This window comes from Myripristis murdjan, chromosome 21, assembly GCF_902150065.1.
Source record: "Myripristis murdjan chromosome 21, fMyrMur1.1, whole genome shotgun sequence".
Classification (NCBI taxonomy): Eukaryota; Metazoa; Chordata; class Actinopteri; order Holocentriformes; family Holocentridae; genus Myripristis; species Myripristis murdjan.
In genome coordinates, this window is record NC_044000.1 from 25126521 (window position 1) to 25139020 (window position 12500).

The following is a 12500-nucleotide window of genomic DNA, read 5'->3' on the forward strand; positions in this document are numbered from 1 at the left end:
CATTCAACCGGGTGGCGGCGCACACAGTGCGGTGCTGCGGCTGGCCCACCTGATGCCGGCCGGTGCCTCGGTCAGGTCTGCCGGATCTGACAGGTGCGGCACACACAGACTGCCATATATACCTTTCATCATAAATCAACTTTTGTTTATACGCGGTTGCAGCAGCACCATGGACAGCGACACAGACAACATGGTTGATTATTGATTGCGCAACGCGGCCATTCGCCGGTAATCGCGCTGCGCATTAAACGATTTTGCGGAGGCAGGAGGAAAGTTGCATGATTTACGTTGTATCCACGTTCGCGCTGCGTGCGTGACCGTGCATGTGCTCGTGCATGAACGCCCGTACCGTGCTGGAGCACACCCCTTCCAACTGTGCCAGAGCAGGGGAAGTGTGCTGTATTCAAGCACGGAACATATGCAAGTACAATACATGTGTATTTGCTTAGACCCCCAATATTAGACGAGGGCGTTTTTTTCAGGGCATTTTCAATGGAAAAAATATCGTCTTATATTCAGATCAATACGGTAATAACAGTAACTAGTTAAACCTGAATTACAGTCTCTAACCTTCCATCAGAGCAGCTCCTCTCTATGCTAACTCTGAACATCTTAATTCATAACTAACACAACAGAAGAAAGGATAATTATATCCAGTTAACTACAAAGATTAGATTAGAATAATAATCAGGTTACAATAATCAGATTACAGCAATAATGTGTTTTAGAATGGGAACCAAACTCAGAGTAACAGGCTGATTTGTAGTTAAAAACTTTTGTGTGTGAAAGAAATCCTGCAGCACGAGGAGCTGATACGTTAAGAATGAAGAATTTGTTCATCAATACATCAATAAACAACTAATTAAAAACCAGCGGTACCTTCGAATAAACAGCTGCTGGGTGCACATGAGGAAATCAGCCCGATGGGGGCGCTAACGAAACGTTAAACACAACATCATATTCTAAAAGTGTTTAAACTGATCAGAGAAGATCAACTTTATTGATCCTTGATGAGAAACAGGATCAATAACTTAAAAACAAAAAGTAATAAGAGGCAGAAATGAAAAATAAAATTGATATTCAGGATGTTTGGACAAACCATCAGACCAGAGGTTTTCAAAGTGGGGAGCAGGGCCCCCAGGTTCCCTTTAGGGCCCCCCGTTGCCCTCGTGCAGGCCACCCCTGAAGGCTTCCCAGTGTGGCCCTGTGGGCTCCCTGAGGACCCCCTGTGTGGCCCTGTGGGTCCCCTGAGGGCCCCCGTGTGGCCCCCTGAGGGCCCCCCTGTGTGGCCCCCTGAGGGCCCCCCTGTGTCGCCCCCTGAGGGCTTCCCTGTGTGATTGATTGATTGATTGATCGACTGACTGACAGTTTTCTTCCTCTGTGAGCAGGAAGGCCAAAGGCATGTTTGGCCTAAAGGTGAAGAAGAAGAAGAAGAAGGTCACCACCAGCCTGGTGCTGGAAAACAGAGGAGCTGTAGGTGAGGCCTGGAACACACACACACACACACACACACACACACGGTAATGAGGAGTGCTTCATCTCTGTGGTCAGACGTCCCCTTTTCAAATAGGAAGTGATGTCACAGTCAAACACCTGTCTAGTCTTCATTTTTATTCTTTGTCTATTTTTATTATTTATTTTTTCATTCTTTATTCTTTAATCTTTGTTGGGATGCAGCTTCCACAAAGTGAGTAAAAAAACAAACAACCAGAACAGAAACTATAATTAGACAGGAAACTGAAAGAAAACTTGCACTTCAAAATAAAATAAGAATGAAACTAAACACCAAAACAACTGAGAAAAAAAATCAGAAACCCTACACATGTAAAAGGATGTGTTTATTAAGAACTTGATTCATTACATCTTATTTTCTGTTCTGAGGCAGCGAAGCAGCAGATGTTTGTCTGTTTTCATGGTAAAACTTCAAAGACTAGATTTATATTAATGTTTATATTAATTTATATTAACTCTTTGACTCCTGAGCAAATTGGCTGGATTTCTTTCATAAACATGAGGAAAAAGGTTATAATTATTCTGATTTTGTAATTAATTCATATATATTCATATTTTCTTTTTTCAGGATTTTTTTGTAACCTTATACTTTTTTTTTTTTTTTTTTGCAAATATCTAGGTTATTTCTTGTCAAGTTGCTCATTGCCTTTTTCCCATGAAATCAAAGAAAGAAAGAAATCGAGCTGATCTGCTCAGGACTCAAAACTGTTCATTCATTCATTCATTCATTTTTGGCTGCTTTTCCGGAAACCAGGTCATAATCAGAATCAGAATCAGAATCAGAATCAGACAACTTTATTTATCCCCAAGGGGAAATTCAGTTTATCGGTGTACCCAGACAATGCATAAAAAAGAAAGAAACAGACAAACAGACCCATACCAGTAAGAGACTGTCAGTATATGGCACAGATTCACATAGGCACATTAGTGATGAACCATAAATATGTGAAAAATAAATAAATACATAACAAATAAATAAATACAAATAGTAGCAGCAGTGTAGCCTCAACAGGCCCCTCGATGCACAGTACGCAGCATTGTGAGCTTGATGCAGTCAAACAAGCTCCAAGAGTGTGGAGTACATTATTTATTCACTCCACATACTACCATTGAGGCTCAGCAGCCTCATGGCAGAAGGAATGAAAGATTTTGACAGACGATTTGTCTTCACAAGTGGCACTGCAAACCGATGGCCTGAAGGCGTTAAGATGAAGTCGGAGGACGGGATATGGTCAGGTAGGGAAACTATTCCCCTTGCTGTTTTGACCACCTGCCTCTCCCACAAGGAACACAAGTCTCTTTGGCGGTGCCACTTATCTTGGAACAAACCCTCACAATATTGTAGAGGCGGTTCTTGTCCTTGACAGAGAGGCCCCCAAACCAACGAATAAAAGAAAACATTAAGATGCTTTCAATAAAAGAAAGCATCTTAACGTTTTCTTTTATGTCGCAGTGTCAGCAGGCTGAGGAGGTCCACCCAGACCGTTCTTTTCAGGGCCACCAGTTTCTCCTGACATAGTCTCCCCCAGCGTGTCCTGGGTTACCCGGGGTCTCCTCCCAGATGGTCGTACCTGGAACATCTGAACACCTCCACCGGGAGGAACACCTCCACCGGGAGGAGGCCAGGAGGCATCCTGACTAGATGCCTGAACAACCTCAATGGATCCTTCCAATGTGAAGGAGCAGCAGCTCGACTCCGAGCTCTTCCCTGATGTCCAAGCCACTCCTCCAATCCCCATTCCCGCTACTTGTACCCGTGACCTCGTTCTTTCAGTCTCCACCCGGAGCTTGTGACCTCAGGTGAGAGTTGGATCAAAGATCGTCTGGTAAATCGGAACCTCTCCTTCTGGCTCAGCTCTTTCTTCACCACGACTGGACACCCTCCACCCCTCTCACTGAGGTTAGACAGGGACCGGATGGCCAAGAGCAGCACACCCGGTACCCCGTACTCCAGCAGCGCCCCCCACAGGACCCTCTGGGGGACATGATCGTAAGCCTTCTCCAAATGCACAAGCACATGAGGACTGGAGTGTCAAACTCCCATGATCTGTGCGAGGATGAAGAGCTGGTCCACTGTTCCACGGCCAGGACGGAACCCACATTGTTCCTCTTGAATCTGAGGTTTGACAATCGGCAGGTGAACTGGAAGGTTCCAGAAGGTTAGCTGTGGTGAAGTGGGCGAGCAGTTGTGGGCCGGTGACGTGTTGTGTCAAAAATACAGACATGACATGATATCTGACAACCTTGTCGATTTTCCATCAGAGATGTGACATTACTCTGTCGTATTCTCCATGTGTTGTCTGAGGTGAAGAGCGCAGTTTGCTTCAAAAATATTTTTCTAACTTCAGAAGAACTGAAACAGTTTTAACATCAGTAAGTTCCAGGTCTGTGTGTGTGTGTGTGTGTGTGTGTGTGTGTGTGTGTGTGTGTGTGTGTGTGTGTGCAGACAGCGATGCAGACGTCAGTCCAGACCGCTCTTCTCTGCTGGATGGAGCAAACTCTGAGGACCAATCAGGAGCCTCTGCTGTCAGATCCAGAATCAAACCACAGAACAAGAGGTAAGCCCCCCAGACAATGCTGTGATAGGACACGCCCCTTTTGGGCCTCCTCATCACTCCCTGTGTTTCCCTTAATGAGATGATGTGATTCATTATCAAATAAAAAATAAAATGATTGGTGACAATGTTTGAGTGGTTTGAGCGTGTCATTAAACCTGTTGAACCTCCTCAGAGCCAAACTGGAGACTCGGGTTCAGGAGACTGAGAGCCGACCGCAGAGCTTCCAGGTGAGCGCACCCCTAACCCCACCACAGATTAGATTAAATTAGATTAAATCAACAGGAGGAGGAGATTCAGTGTCAGCCAGCAAGCCAACAATTTAAAACAAGAGAAAAAGAGGAATGAAACAAAAAATAAAAATGTTTACAGATTGGAGGCTAATGAGAAAATAATGGATAGATATGGAAATCTGAAGAGCTTCAGGCTAAAATAATCCATGAATTTATGTCATAATCTGAGCTAAATGTTGTTACTTCCTGTCCATCAGATCGCCATCAACGTGACGGAGGCCAAGCAGCTGGTGGGAGAAAACATCGACCCGAGCGTCGTGATCGAGGTCGGAGACGAGAAGAAACAGACGACAGTCAAAGAAGGAACCAACGCTCCGTTCTACAACGAGGTGGGAAGACAGATGAGGATGCGCACGTTCAGAAACATTTACTGAACGTTCACATGTTCCAGATTCAATCACTTCCTTACAGAATATTATCTTTACAATTAAGATTAAGATTAGCCTTTATTGTCTCCCTAAAGACAAGAACACAGACACTTTAGCAACACACACACACTTCTATATACACACAATATATCTCAATATATCTCAATATATCACAAAATATCTCAATACATCACAATATATCACAATATAATCACAGTATATCACAGTATATCAATTCAATAGTTTATTGTCATTGTTATAAAACGAGATAATGTTGGAGCATTCACAGCATTGAGTGTACTGCAGCAATGCAGAGTCTAGATCACCGCTTTTGTAGATGTATGGTAGATGGAGTGTTATGTGTAAGACCGGGTTGGGGGGGACATAGGTGGTGGGTTGCTGGTTCAGCAGCCTAACTGCCTGGGGGAGAGGCTGTGGGCCAGTGTGGTGGTTCTGGCATGGATGGATCTATACCTCCTCTCAGAGGGCTGGGTGATGGGCTGGATGTGACTGGTCCTGGATGATGTTGCACACTCAGTGCAGGCAGCGGGAGGTGTAGACAGCGGTGATCTCTGGGAGGTGGGTCCCAATTATTTTCCCTGCTGATTTCACCACTTTCTGAAGAGCCTGTTCTATCTTAGTGCAGCTGGAAAACCACACTAACCATATGTGAGCACACTTTCTACTGCGCAGGGATAGAAGTTCACCATAAGCCTCTGGGGGAGTTTTGCTCTTTTTAGCTTCCTCAGATAGAAGAGGCATTGCTGGGCCTTCCCTACGGCTGAGGTGGTGTTTTTGTCCCGCGACAGATCCTCCGTCACAGTCAGACCCAGGAACTTGAAACTTGAGACCCTCTCCACCTCCTCATTGCTGATGAAAAGAGGAGAGTGGCTGAGCTGTCCAGTTTTGCGAAAGTCCACTATTATTTCCTTTGTTTCCTTTATGTTAAGAGCCAGGTTGTGGTTATTGCACCGTGCCGCTAGTTGATCAACCTCCTTCCTCTATGCATCCTCATCACTGTCAGTAATGACACCGAGCACTGTTGTGTCGTCAGTGAATTTAATGATGTAAATTGATGGAGAGGAGGGAGAGCAGTCATGTGTGAAGAGTGTAAAGAAAAGTGGACTGAGCACACATCCTTGGAGGGCCCCTGTATTGATGACTGAAGTGAATGAAATGTGCCTGCCAGTTGTGACATAGTGTGATCGGTTGGTTAAGAAGCCCAGAGTCCAGTTGCATAGTGTGGTGTTAAGTCCAAGATTATGCAGTTTAGTCTGGAGTTTGTTGGGCAGGATTGTGTTAAAGGCCGAGCTGAAATCGACAAAGAGCAGCCCAGCATGTGCTTTTATGTTCCAACAGAGGTTGTAGCACAATAGCAACGGCGTCTTCTGTCGACCTGTTCCTCCTGTAAGCAAACTGATACTGGTCTAGAGTAGAAGGTATGGCATATTTTATGTGTTTGATGACCAACCTCTCAAGACATTTAGCAGCAATGGGTGTGAGTGCCACAAGCCTGTTCAGGCATGTGACATTTGTCTGCTTTGGAACAGGAACTATTTTGGCAGTTTTGAAGCATGCAGGAACCCACGACAGACAGCGACAGGCTGTAAATGGTGAAGGTTTCCGCTAACTCGGCTGCACATTCCTGAAGTACTCATCCCTGCACTCCGTCTGCTCCAATAAATCTGCATACATGAAGAGTCACACTGCAGTTAACACGCCACTAAAAGTAGCACAGTTAAGTAATTAGTAATCTAATTAGTTTTCATTAGAAAGTCATTAGCAAAGTAATGAAGGTAATGAGGAACTTGACGATGTAATAATCTATGAGCCGGCTGATGATGTCACTTCCTGTCTCCTTCAGTACTTTGTGTTCGACGTGTTCGCCCACCAGGACCTTTTCTTCGACAGAGTCATCAAGCTGTCGGTGAGTGAAACACCATTACCATGGAGACCAGTCACATATTTACCTTGTAAACATATTGACCCTTTAAATCTTTACGATGTTTACGAAATTTACCTTATAAATGTCATAAAAAGTGCGGTCAGACTGTTATTCACCCTAACCCACATGGAAAAAAGTCAAAAGGAACCAAAATGTCTCAACAGAAAATGAGGATCTGTCAGCTGATTGGTCGGACAGATATGACTTCTGACTTTATTGTCCAATCACATTGATCAGCAGCTTTGGCCTTTCTTCTTGTTTAGGCTAATTACCCAGAAGGCATTGTGTTTCCTTGTGGCGATAAATACCAGCTGCACCATTTTCCCTGTAAAAGAATAAAACATGAATCAGTTTAATTTGTTTTAAGCATGAAGTAGAAAATTCAGTTCACTGCAAACCTGTGACCCTAATCCTAATCCTAATCCTAATCCTAACCCTAATCCTAACCCTAACCCTAATCCACCTCTGGTTCTAAAGGCTTGTACTGAGTCTCTTCATTAATCCTGGCTGTGTTTTGGGCGTAACATGCAGTAAACCAATCAGAGCGCCGTCTCCCATCCCCTTTAAAAGCCAGGTGTGTCACACCTTGGTGGGTTGCTGTTATAATGGAGGATTCTCCAGATAAGAAGGGAGGCTTCTCTGCAGAGGAGACAGATCTGCTTGTGCACCGAGTGAAAGTGCATGAGCAGATCCCATCTGATATGATTTTTTTTTTTTTTTTAAATAAAAGCCAATATCTGGAATTTAGATACTGCAGATTTTTTTCCCAAATTGCTGCTAACACACTCTAACACACATTCCTCTGTAGGTATTAAATAACCCGTCTCTCTCTCTCTCTCTCTCTCTCTGTGTCTCTCTCTCTCTCCAGGTGATCCACACTAAGATGCTGAGGAGTTTCTGTGTCGGTTCCTTTAAGTTGGATGTGGGGACGGTCTACAAGCAGCCAGGTGATGTCTAACAGGGTTAGGGTTAGTAGGGTTAGTAGGGTTAGTATTGTTAGTATTGTTAGTAGGGTTATGGTTAGAGTGTGATGCCATGTGACTTTTAAAGGCCAATAAGTTGCAGTCTGAGCCTGGGGGGTCGGACGGTGGCCTGGAGGGGCCTGTAGCTCTACAAGCCGGTAGATGTCATTTTTTGTGACATTTAGAAAATATTCAGACTTTGTTACCAAGAGCTGACAGCGTTCAGCATCTTTTAGCTTTCCTTTAGCTGTCAGCGTTGTAAGAATCGTAAAATCAGCTTTTGAACGAGGATAAAACAGCTTTTGCTGCTGCTGATGTTTCTCTGCCAGCTCAGCCTGCAGATCTCATTCAGGACTGCAGAGGGCGCAGTGATCAGCTGTATCCTCACAGAAAGGCCTTCATTTAACACATTTGTAGGCCTGCTGTTACTATTATTGTTATTATTGTAGGTGATTTTGTAGTTAATATCGTCATTAACAATAATATTGATAATGGTAACAAATCCGTTTGGACTCAGAGATTCACAGTCCATATCTGATCCAGTTTGAAAAGTAAAATCTGAAATAATGAACACACAGCGGGTAAACAAAGTTAAAGTTATACACAAATGTTCATTATTTAGTTTGTCTCATTGTGGCGCCTCCTTGTGGTGACAGTTAACTGTTTCCAGGGATGGTGTGCGGCTGTTGGCGATGTGAGGTCATGTGGCAGAGAAGTGCCTTGCTCAAAGGCTCAGTGTCTCTCTGCTCCCTCTGTCTGTCCCTCAGGTCACCAGTTCATCAACAAGTGGGCGGTGCTCACCGACCCCAGTGACCTCAGCACCGGGGTCAAAGGTTATGTGAAGTGTGACATCAGCGTGTCGGGGAAGGGAGACTGCGTGCAGCCGGGGCAGAAAGGCAGTGACGCCGACGAGCAGATTGACAAGTACGACACCGGCCTTTTATCACAGCAAGAGCGTAGAAATATAGCTGAGTAGAACCGGCATGGGGCTCCAGGTGGTTTCTGTTGCCAAGGCAACCGCTGCAGCATTCAGTTTGCTGAGTGGACAGAAAACTGATCTGTTGTCGATAATCTCACGACTGTATTTTCATTCTAAAAAACAGTTTTGAAGCTGAGTCATATCTACTAGGTTGCCAGCTACAGCCACAATATTATTTATATAATTTACAAAATTGATAAGAAGAGCACAACAGGTATTTCTGACACAGCTGTAACCACACAGCTGATACAGCTAGCCCAGTAAAGATTGGTGAGTTTAGTTTAAGTGACAGGATCCATTATGATCCATTACGATGTTGGCAGCAAACTCAGTTTATATTTTTGTTCACATAACCACTACAAGTGATTTTAATGTCTGCTTTCTTACAATGGAACTGTCAAACTAGCTAAAGTGGAACTGGACCTGTGGTTCCATGCTGTTCTGTGCAGGAACCTGCTGGTACCTGAAGGTTTTCCTTCAGAGCGGCCCTGGGCTCGTTTCTATGTGAAGGTGTACCGTGCTGAAGGTCTTCCCCGAAACAACTCCAGCATCATGGCCAACGTCACCAAGGCCTTCATCGGAGACAACACGGCACTCATCGACCCGTACGTGGTGGTCAGCTTCTTCAAAAAAGTGGTGGGTTCCAAATAAATACAGCCTCAATTAAAGAACCCAGAATATGTTCTTCAGTGTCATCTGTTAGGGTAAGGGTTAGTCACACCTGTACAGGTGTGACACCTGAAGGCAACAGGATCCGAGTAAACACTTTCAACAGGATTATGGATCAGTAGTTACCAACATGCACAAAGATTTATAGAAACTTTACAAATAAGAATAAATTATTTAAAAAATATACTTTCTTGTATGTTCTTGTTCTCTGTTCTTGTCTGTTCTTGTCTGTTCCTGTCTGTTCCTGTCTGTTCTTGTCTGTTTCTGTCTGTTCTTGTCTTGTCAGGGCCGTACGTCCACACAGAAGTCGACAGCGGACCCGGTGTGGAACGAGCAGATCGTCTTCACGGAGATGTTTCCTCCTCTGTGTCAGAGAATGAAGATCCAGGTGGGTGAGGCGTACCTTCAGTCTCAACGTGACTTTATGTTTTCCTGTCGAGTTGCAGAATCTCAGGTTTGCTTCCTCTGTGCTGTCAGGTGTGGGATGAGGGGAGCATGAGTGATGTTGCCATAGCAACCCACTACTTTGATCTGCGACGCATCTCCAACGAGCAGGATGGAGACCGAGGTGAGGACGATTCCTGTTGGTTGTGGTTTTTCAAGCTTATATACACGTTTGTCTGTTTGCTCTAACACCCCTTCCACCCCCCCCCCCCCCCCCCCCCCCCCCCCCACCCCACAGGGTTCTTACCGACCTTTGGTCCCGCCTGGGTCAACCTGTACGGCTCTGCCCGCAACTTCTCATTGGTTGATGACACTTTGGAGCTGAATGAGGGCATCGGAGAGGGCGTGTCCTACAGGTGGGGGATGAATCACTGTTAAAGGATGCTAAAGGATGATATTATTATTATTATTATTATTATTATTATTATTAATTAATAATAGTAATGACTGGTAGATGATGAAAAACAGATGATAAAAATCACTAAATAACTGACTAACTAAATGCAAGTAAATACGTACGTATTTACATCTACAGCTAACTAATTAACCCAGGGATCACCATCCTGATCCCTGCTAAAAGGCTTTTTCATTGCTTTACTATTTTTTAAATGTTAATTAGTAAGCTAATATTTTTTAATCAGTAATAGAACGTTTTTGGGTGCATGAGTGGAGTCATCTTGGCTTTTTGAAATTATTTATATTTGAGTGAATTTAATTATTCATAAATAATGAATAAAAATGTGTAAAAAAAAAAAAAAAAAAAAAAAATCGCTTCCTCAGCTCAAACTTACTGAGCACCAGCTGGTTAGGGACCACCTGCAGTACCACTGTAGACCACCGGAGGGCCATGGACCACTGGATGAAAAACCCCTTAATGGCTGCCTTATTTTTAACTAACGGACTGACTGAACAAGCAGCTGACAGACTGACTCATTCACAGTTTAATGAACCAAATAAATAAATGATAAACTAATGCTAACAAACCAGCTAACAAACCAGCTAACTGCTTGGCTAACTAAACGACCAGCCAAGCTTTTCCGTCCGTTCTCCTGAGTGAATAAAGTCCTGATGTGCACAGCTACCTAACTATCGGTTGAATTAGTTCTTAAATGGACTGATGAGGTCATCAGCTAACCGGCTGTCCTGCGGCTGTCAGGGGCCGGGTCTACCTGGAGCTGGCGGTGGAGATCCTGTCAGGAGGGTCGGGCTCCGAGTCCAAACTCAGCCGACTGGTCAAGCCGCTGAAAGACGGCAAAGCGACGAAGACAGGAGGGAAGGAGGGCAAGACGGCATCAGGAGGAGCAGGAGGCACAGGACCAGCAGGAGGCGCTGGCGAGGAGGAGCGTGGGAAAGCTGTTGGAGCCGAGGTCCTGCCAGTGGACACTCCTCCTCAGGTCAGTTCCTGTCCTCAACAGTGAAACCTTCTTACTGACATCACACATTACATCACTTCCTGTGCGCCAACAGGACCCCAGCAGCTGGACCGTGTAACTGAACAGTGTGTGTGTGTGTGTGTGTGTGTGTGTGTGTGTGTGTGTGCAGCTGAGTACTGACGATGGGGAGAACTTCCTGTTATTTGGCGTCATGTTCGAAGCCTCCATGATTGACAGGAAGATCGGAGACAAGCCAATCAGCTTCGAGTTCTCCCTGGGTGAGTTCTGTTTCCTGAGCAGAACCACAGAAGAAGAAGCTTGGCACTGAAGTCAACTTTATATTTCTGACTTTTCTTGTGTTTCCTCCTCCAGGAAACTATGGTAACATCCTGGAGCCTGCAGGCCAGCCCAGTGGCGGCGGCGGCGGCGGCGGCTGGAGGTCGAGGGCAGCGGATGGGCCAGACGGTGCAGACAGCCTGGCCTCGTCCCCCCCCAGCGCCTCCTCCCCCCTGTTGGCCAGAGAGGGTCAGGACGCTCCTGGGACGTCCCGCTCCACAACACCACCCGAGAAACCCGCCATTGTGGAGGGAAACAGGTGCAGTACAGTGTGTTGTCATGGTTACGCCCTTCAGGGAGCTCACAGTGCTGACATCAAATGTCAAAACATACAGACTGTGGATCAATATTGATTTATTAGGCTGGTATTGATTATCAGTGATGAAGTTCATTTGCAGTAAAACTGGAAATTAATATTTATAGCTTCAGAAACACCAGCACAAACCTGAACTACAAATACATTCAAAATATTTTGAAAATGACCAAAAAAAAAAAAACATAAAAATTTGAAAAAACAAAAATAAAATTACATTTTGAACACAACAACAAACAAACGTTATTTGTAAAGATGAAAGTGTTTCCAGGTCTGATCGGTGATGCTGACGAGTCCTGCACTTCATTTTCAGATTTGATTTGTCCGGCAGCACATTTTAATTTTCAGATCTGTTTCCGATCTATAACCTCCTGCAGTTTCAGAGAAAATAAAAGTAAAAGTTACTTAACAGTCAGAGTTTTATTATAAATATCAAACTGAATTTTCTGTCAAAGAAAACAAAATGTTCAGATTTGTTTTCAATTAAAGAGACAAATCAGAGGCCAAGAAGATCCTGCATCTCTAATGATGGTGTGTGTGTGTGTGTGTGTTTATGCATGCTTGTGTGTGTGTGTGTGTGTGTGCAGGCACTACATGTACCTGCCTCTCCACAGTCGGAGGCCGTGTGTTCATGTGTTCAGTCGCTGGGAGAACAGAAGCTACCGGCTGCACAACTCAAACATGCTGGAGAACATCGCTGTGCTGTTTGTATGTACACACACACACACACACACACACACTATGGCCTTCG

The 12500-nt window shown here is 44.6% G+C and overlaps 1 protein-coding gene across 1 annotated transcript in view; it reads left to right on the forward strand.

Annotated features, from left to right (window-relative positions):
- Nucleotides 1–12500, forward strand: part of fer1l6 (fer-1 like family member 6) — a 39622-nt gene that overhangs the window by 722 nt on the left and 26400 nt on the right. The window contains exons 2-16 of the mRNA XM_030080535.1: nt 1389–1477; nt 3959–4070; nt 4243–4297; nt 4558–4689; nt 6593–6655; nt 7542–7620; nt 8403–8559; nt 9064–9250; nt 9570–9671; nt 9761–9851; nt 9966–10083; nt 10884–11121; nt 11270–11378; nt 11473–11695; nt 12337–12457. Of these exons, the coding sequence (XP_029936395.1) occupies nt 1389–1477; nt 3959–4070; nt 4243–4297; nt 4558–4689; nt 6593–6655; nt 7542–7620; nt 8403–8559; nt 9064–9250; nt 9570–9671; nt 9761–9851; nt 9966–10083; nt 10884–11121; nt 11270–11378; nt 11473–11695; nt 12337–12457 (1876 nt within the window). The remainder of the gene's footprint in view (nt 1–1388; nt 1478–3958; nt 4071–4242; nt 4298–4557; nt 4690–6592; nt 6656–7541; nt 7621–8402; nt 8560–9063; nt 9251–9569; nt 9672–9760; nt 9852–9965; nt 10084–10883; nt 11122–11269; nt 11379–11472; nt 11696–12336; nt 12458–12500) is intronic.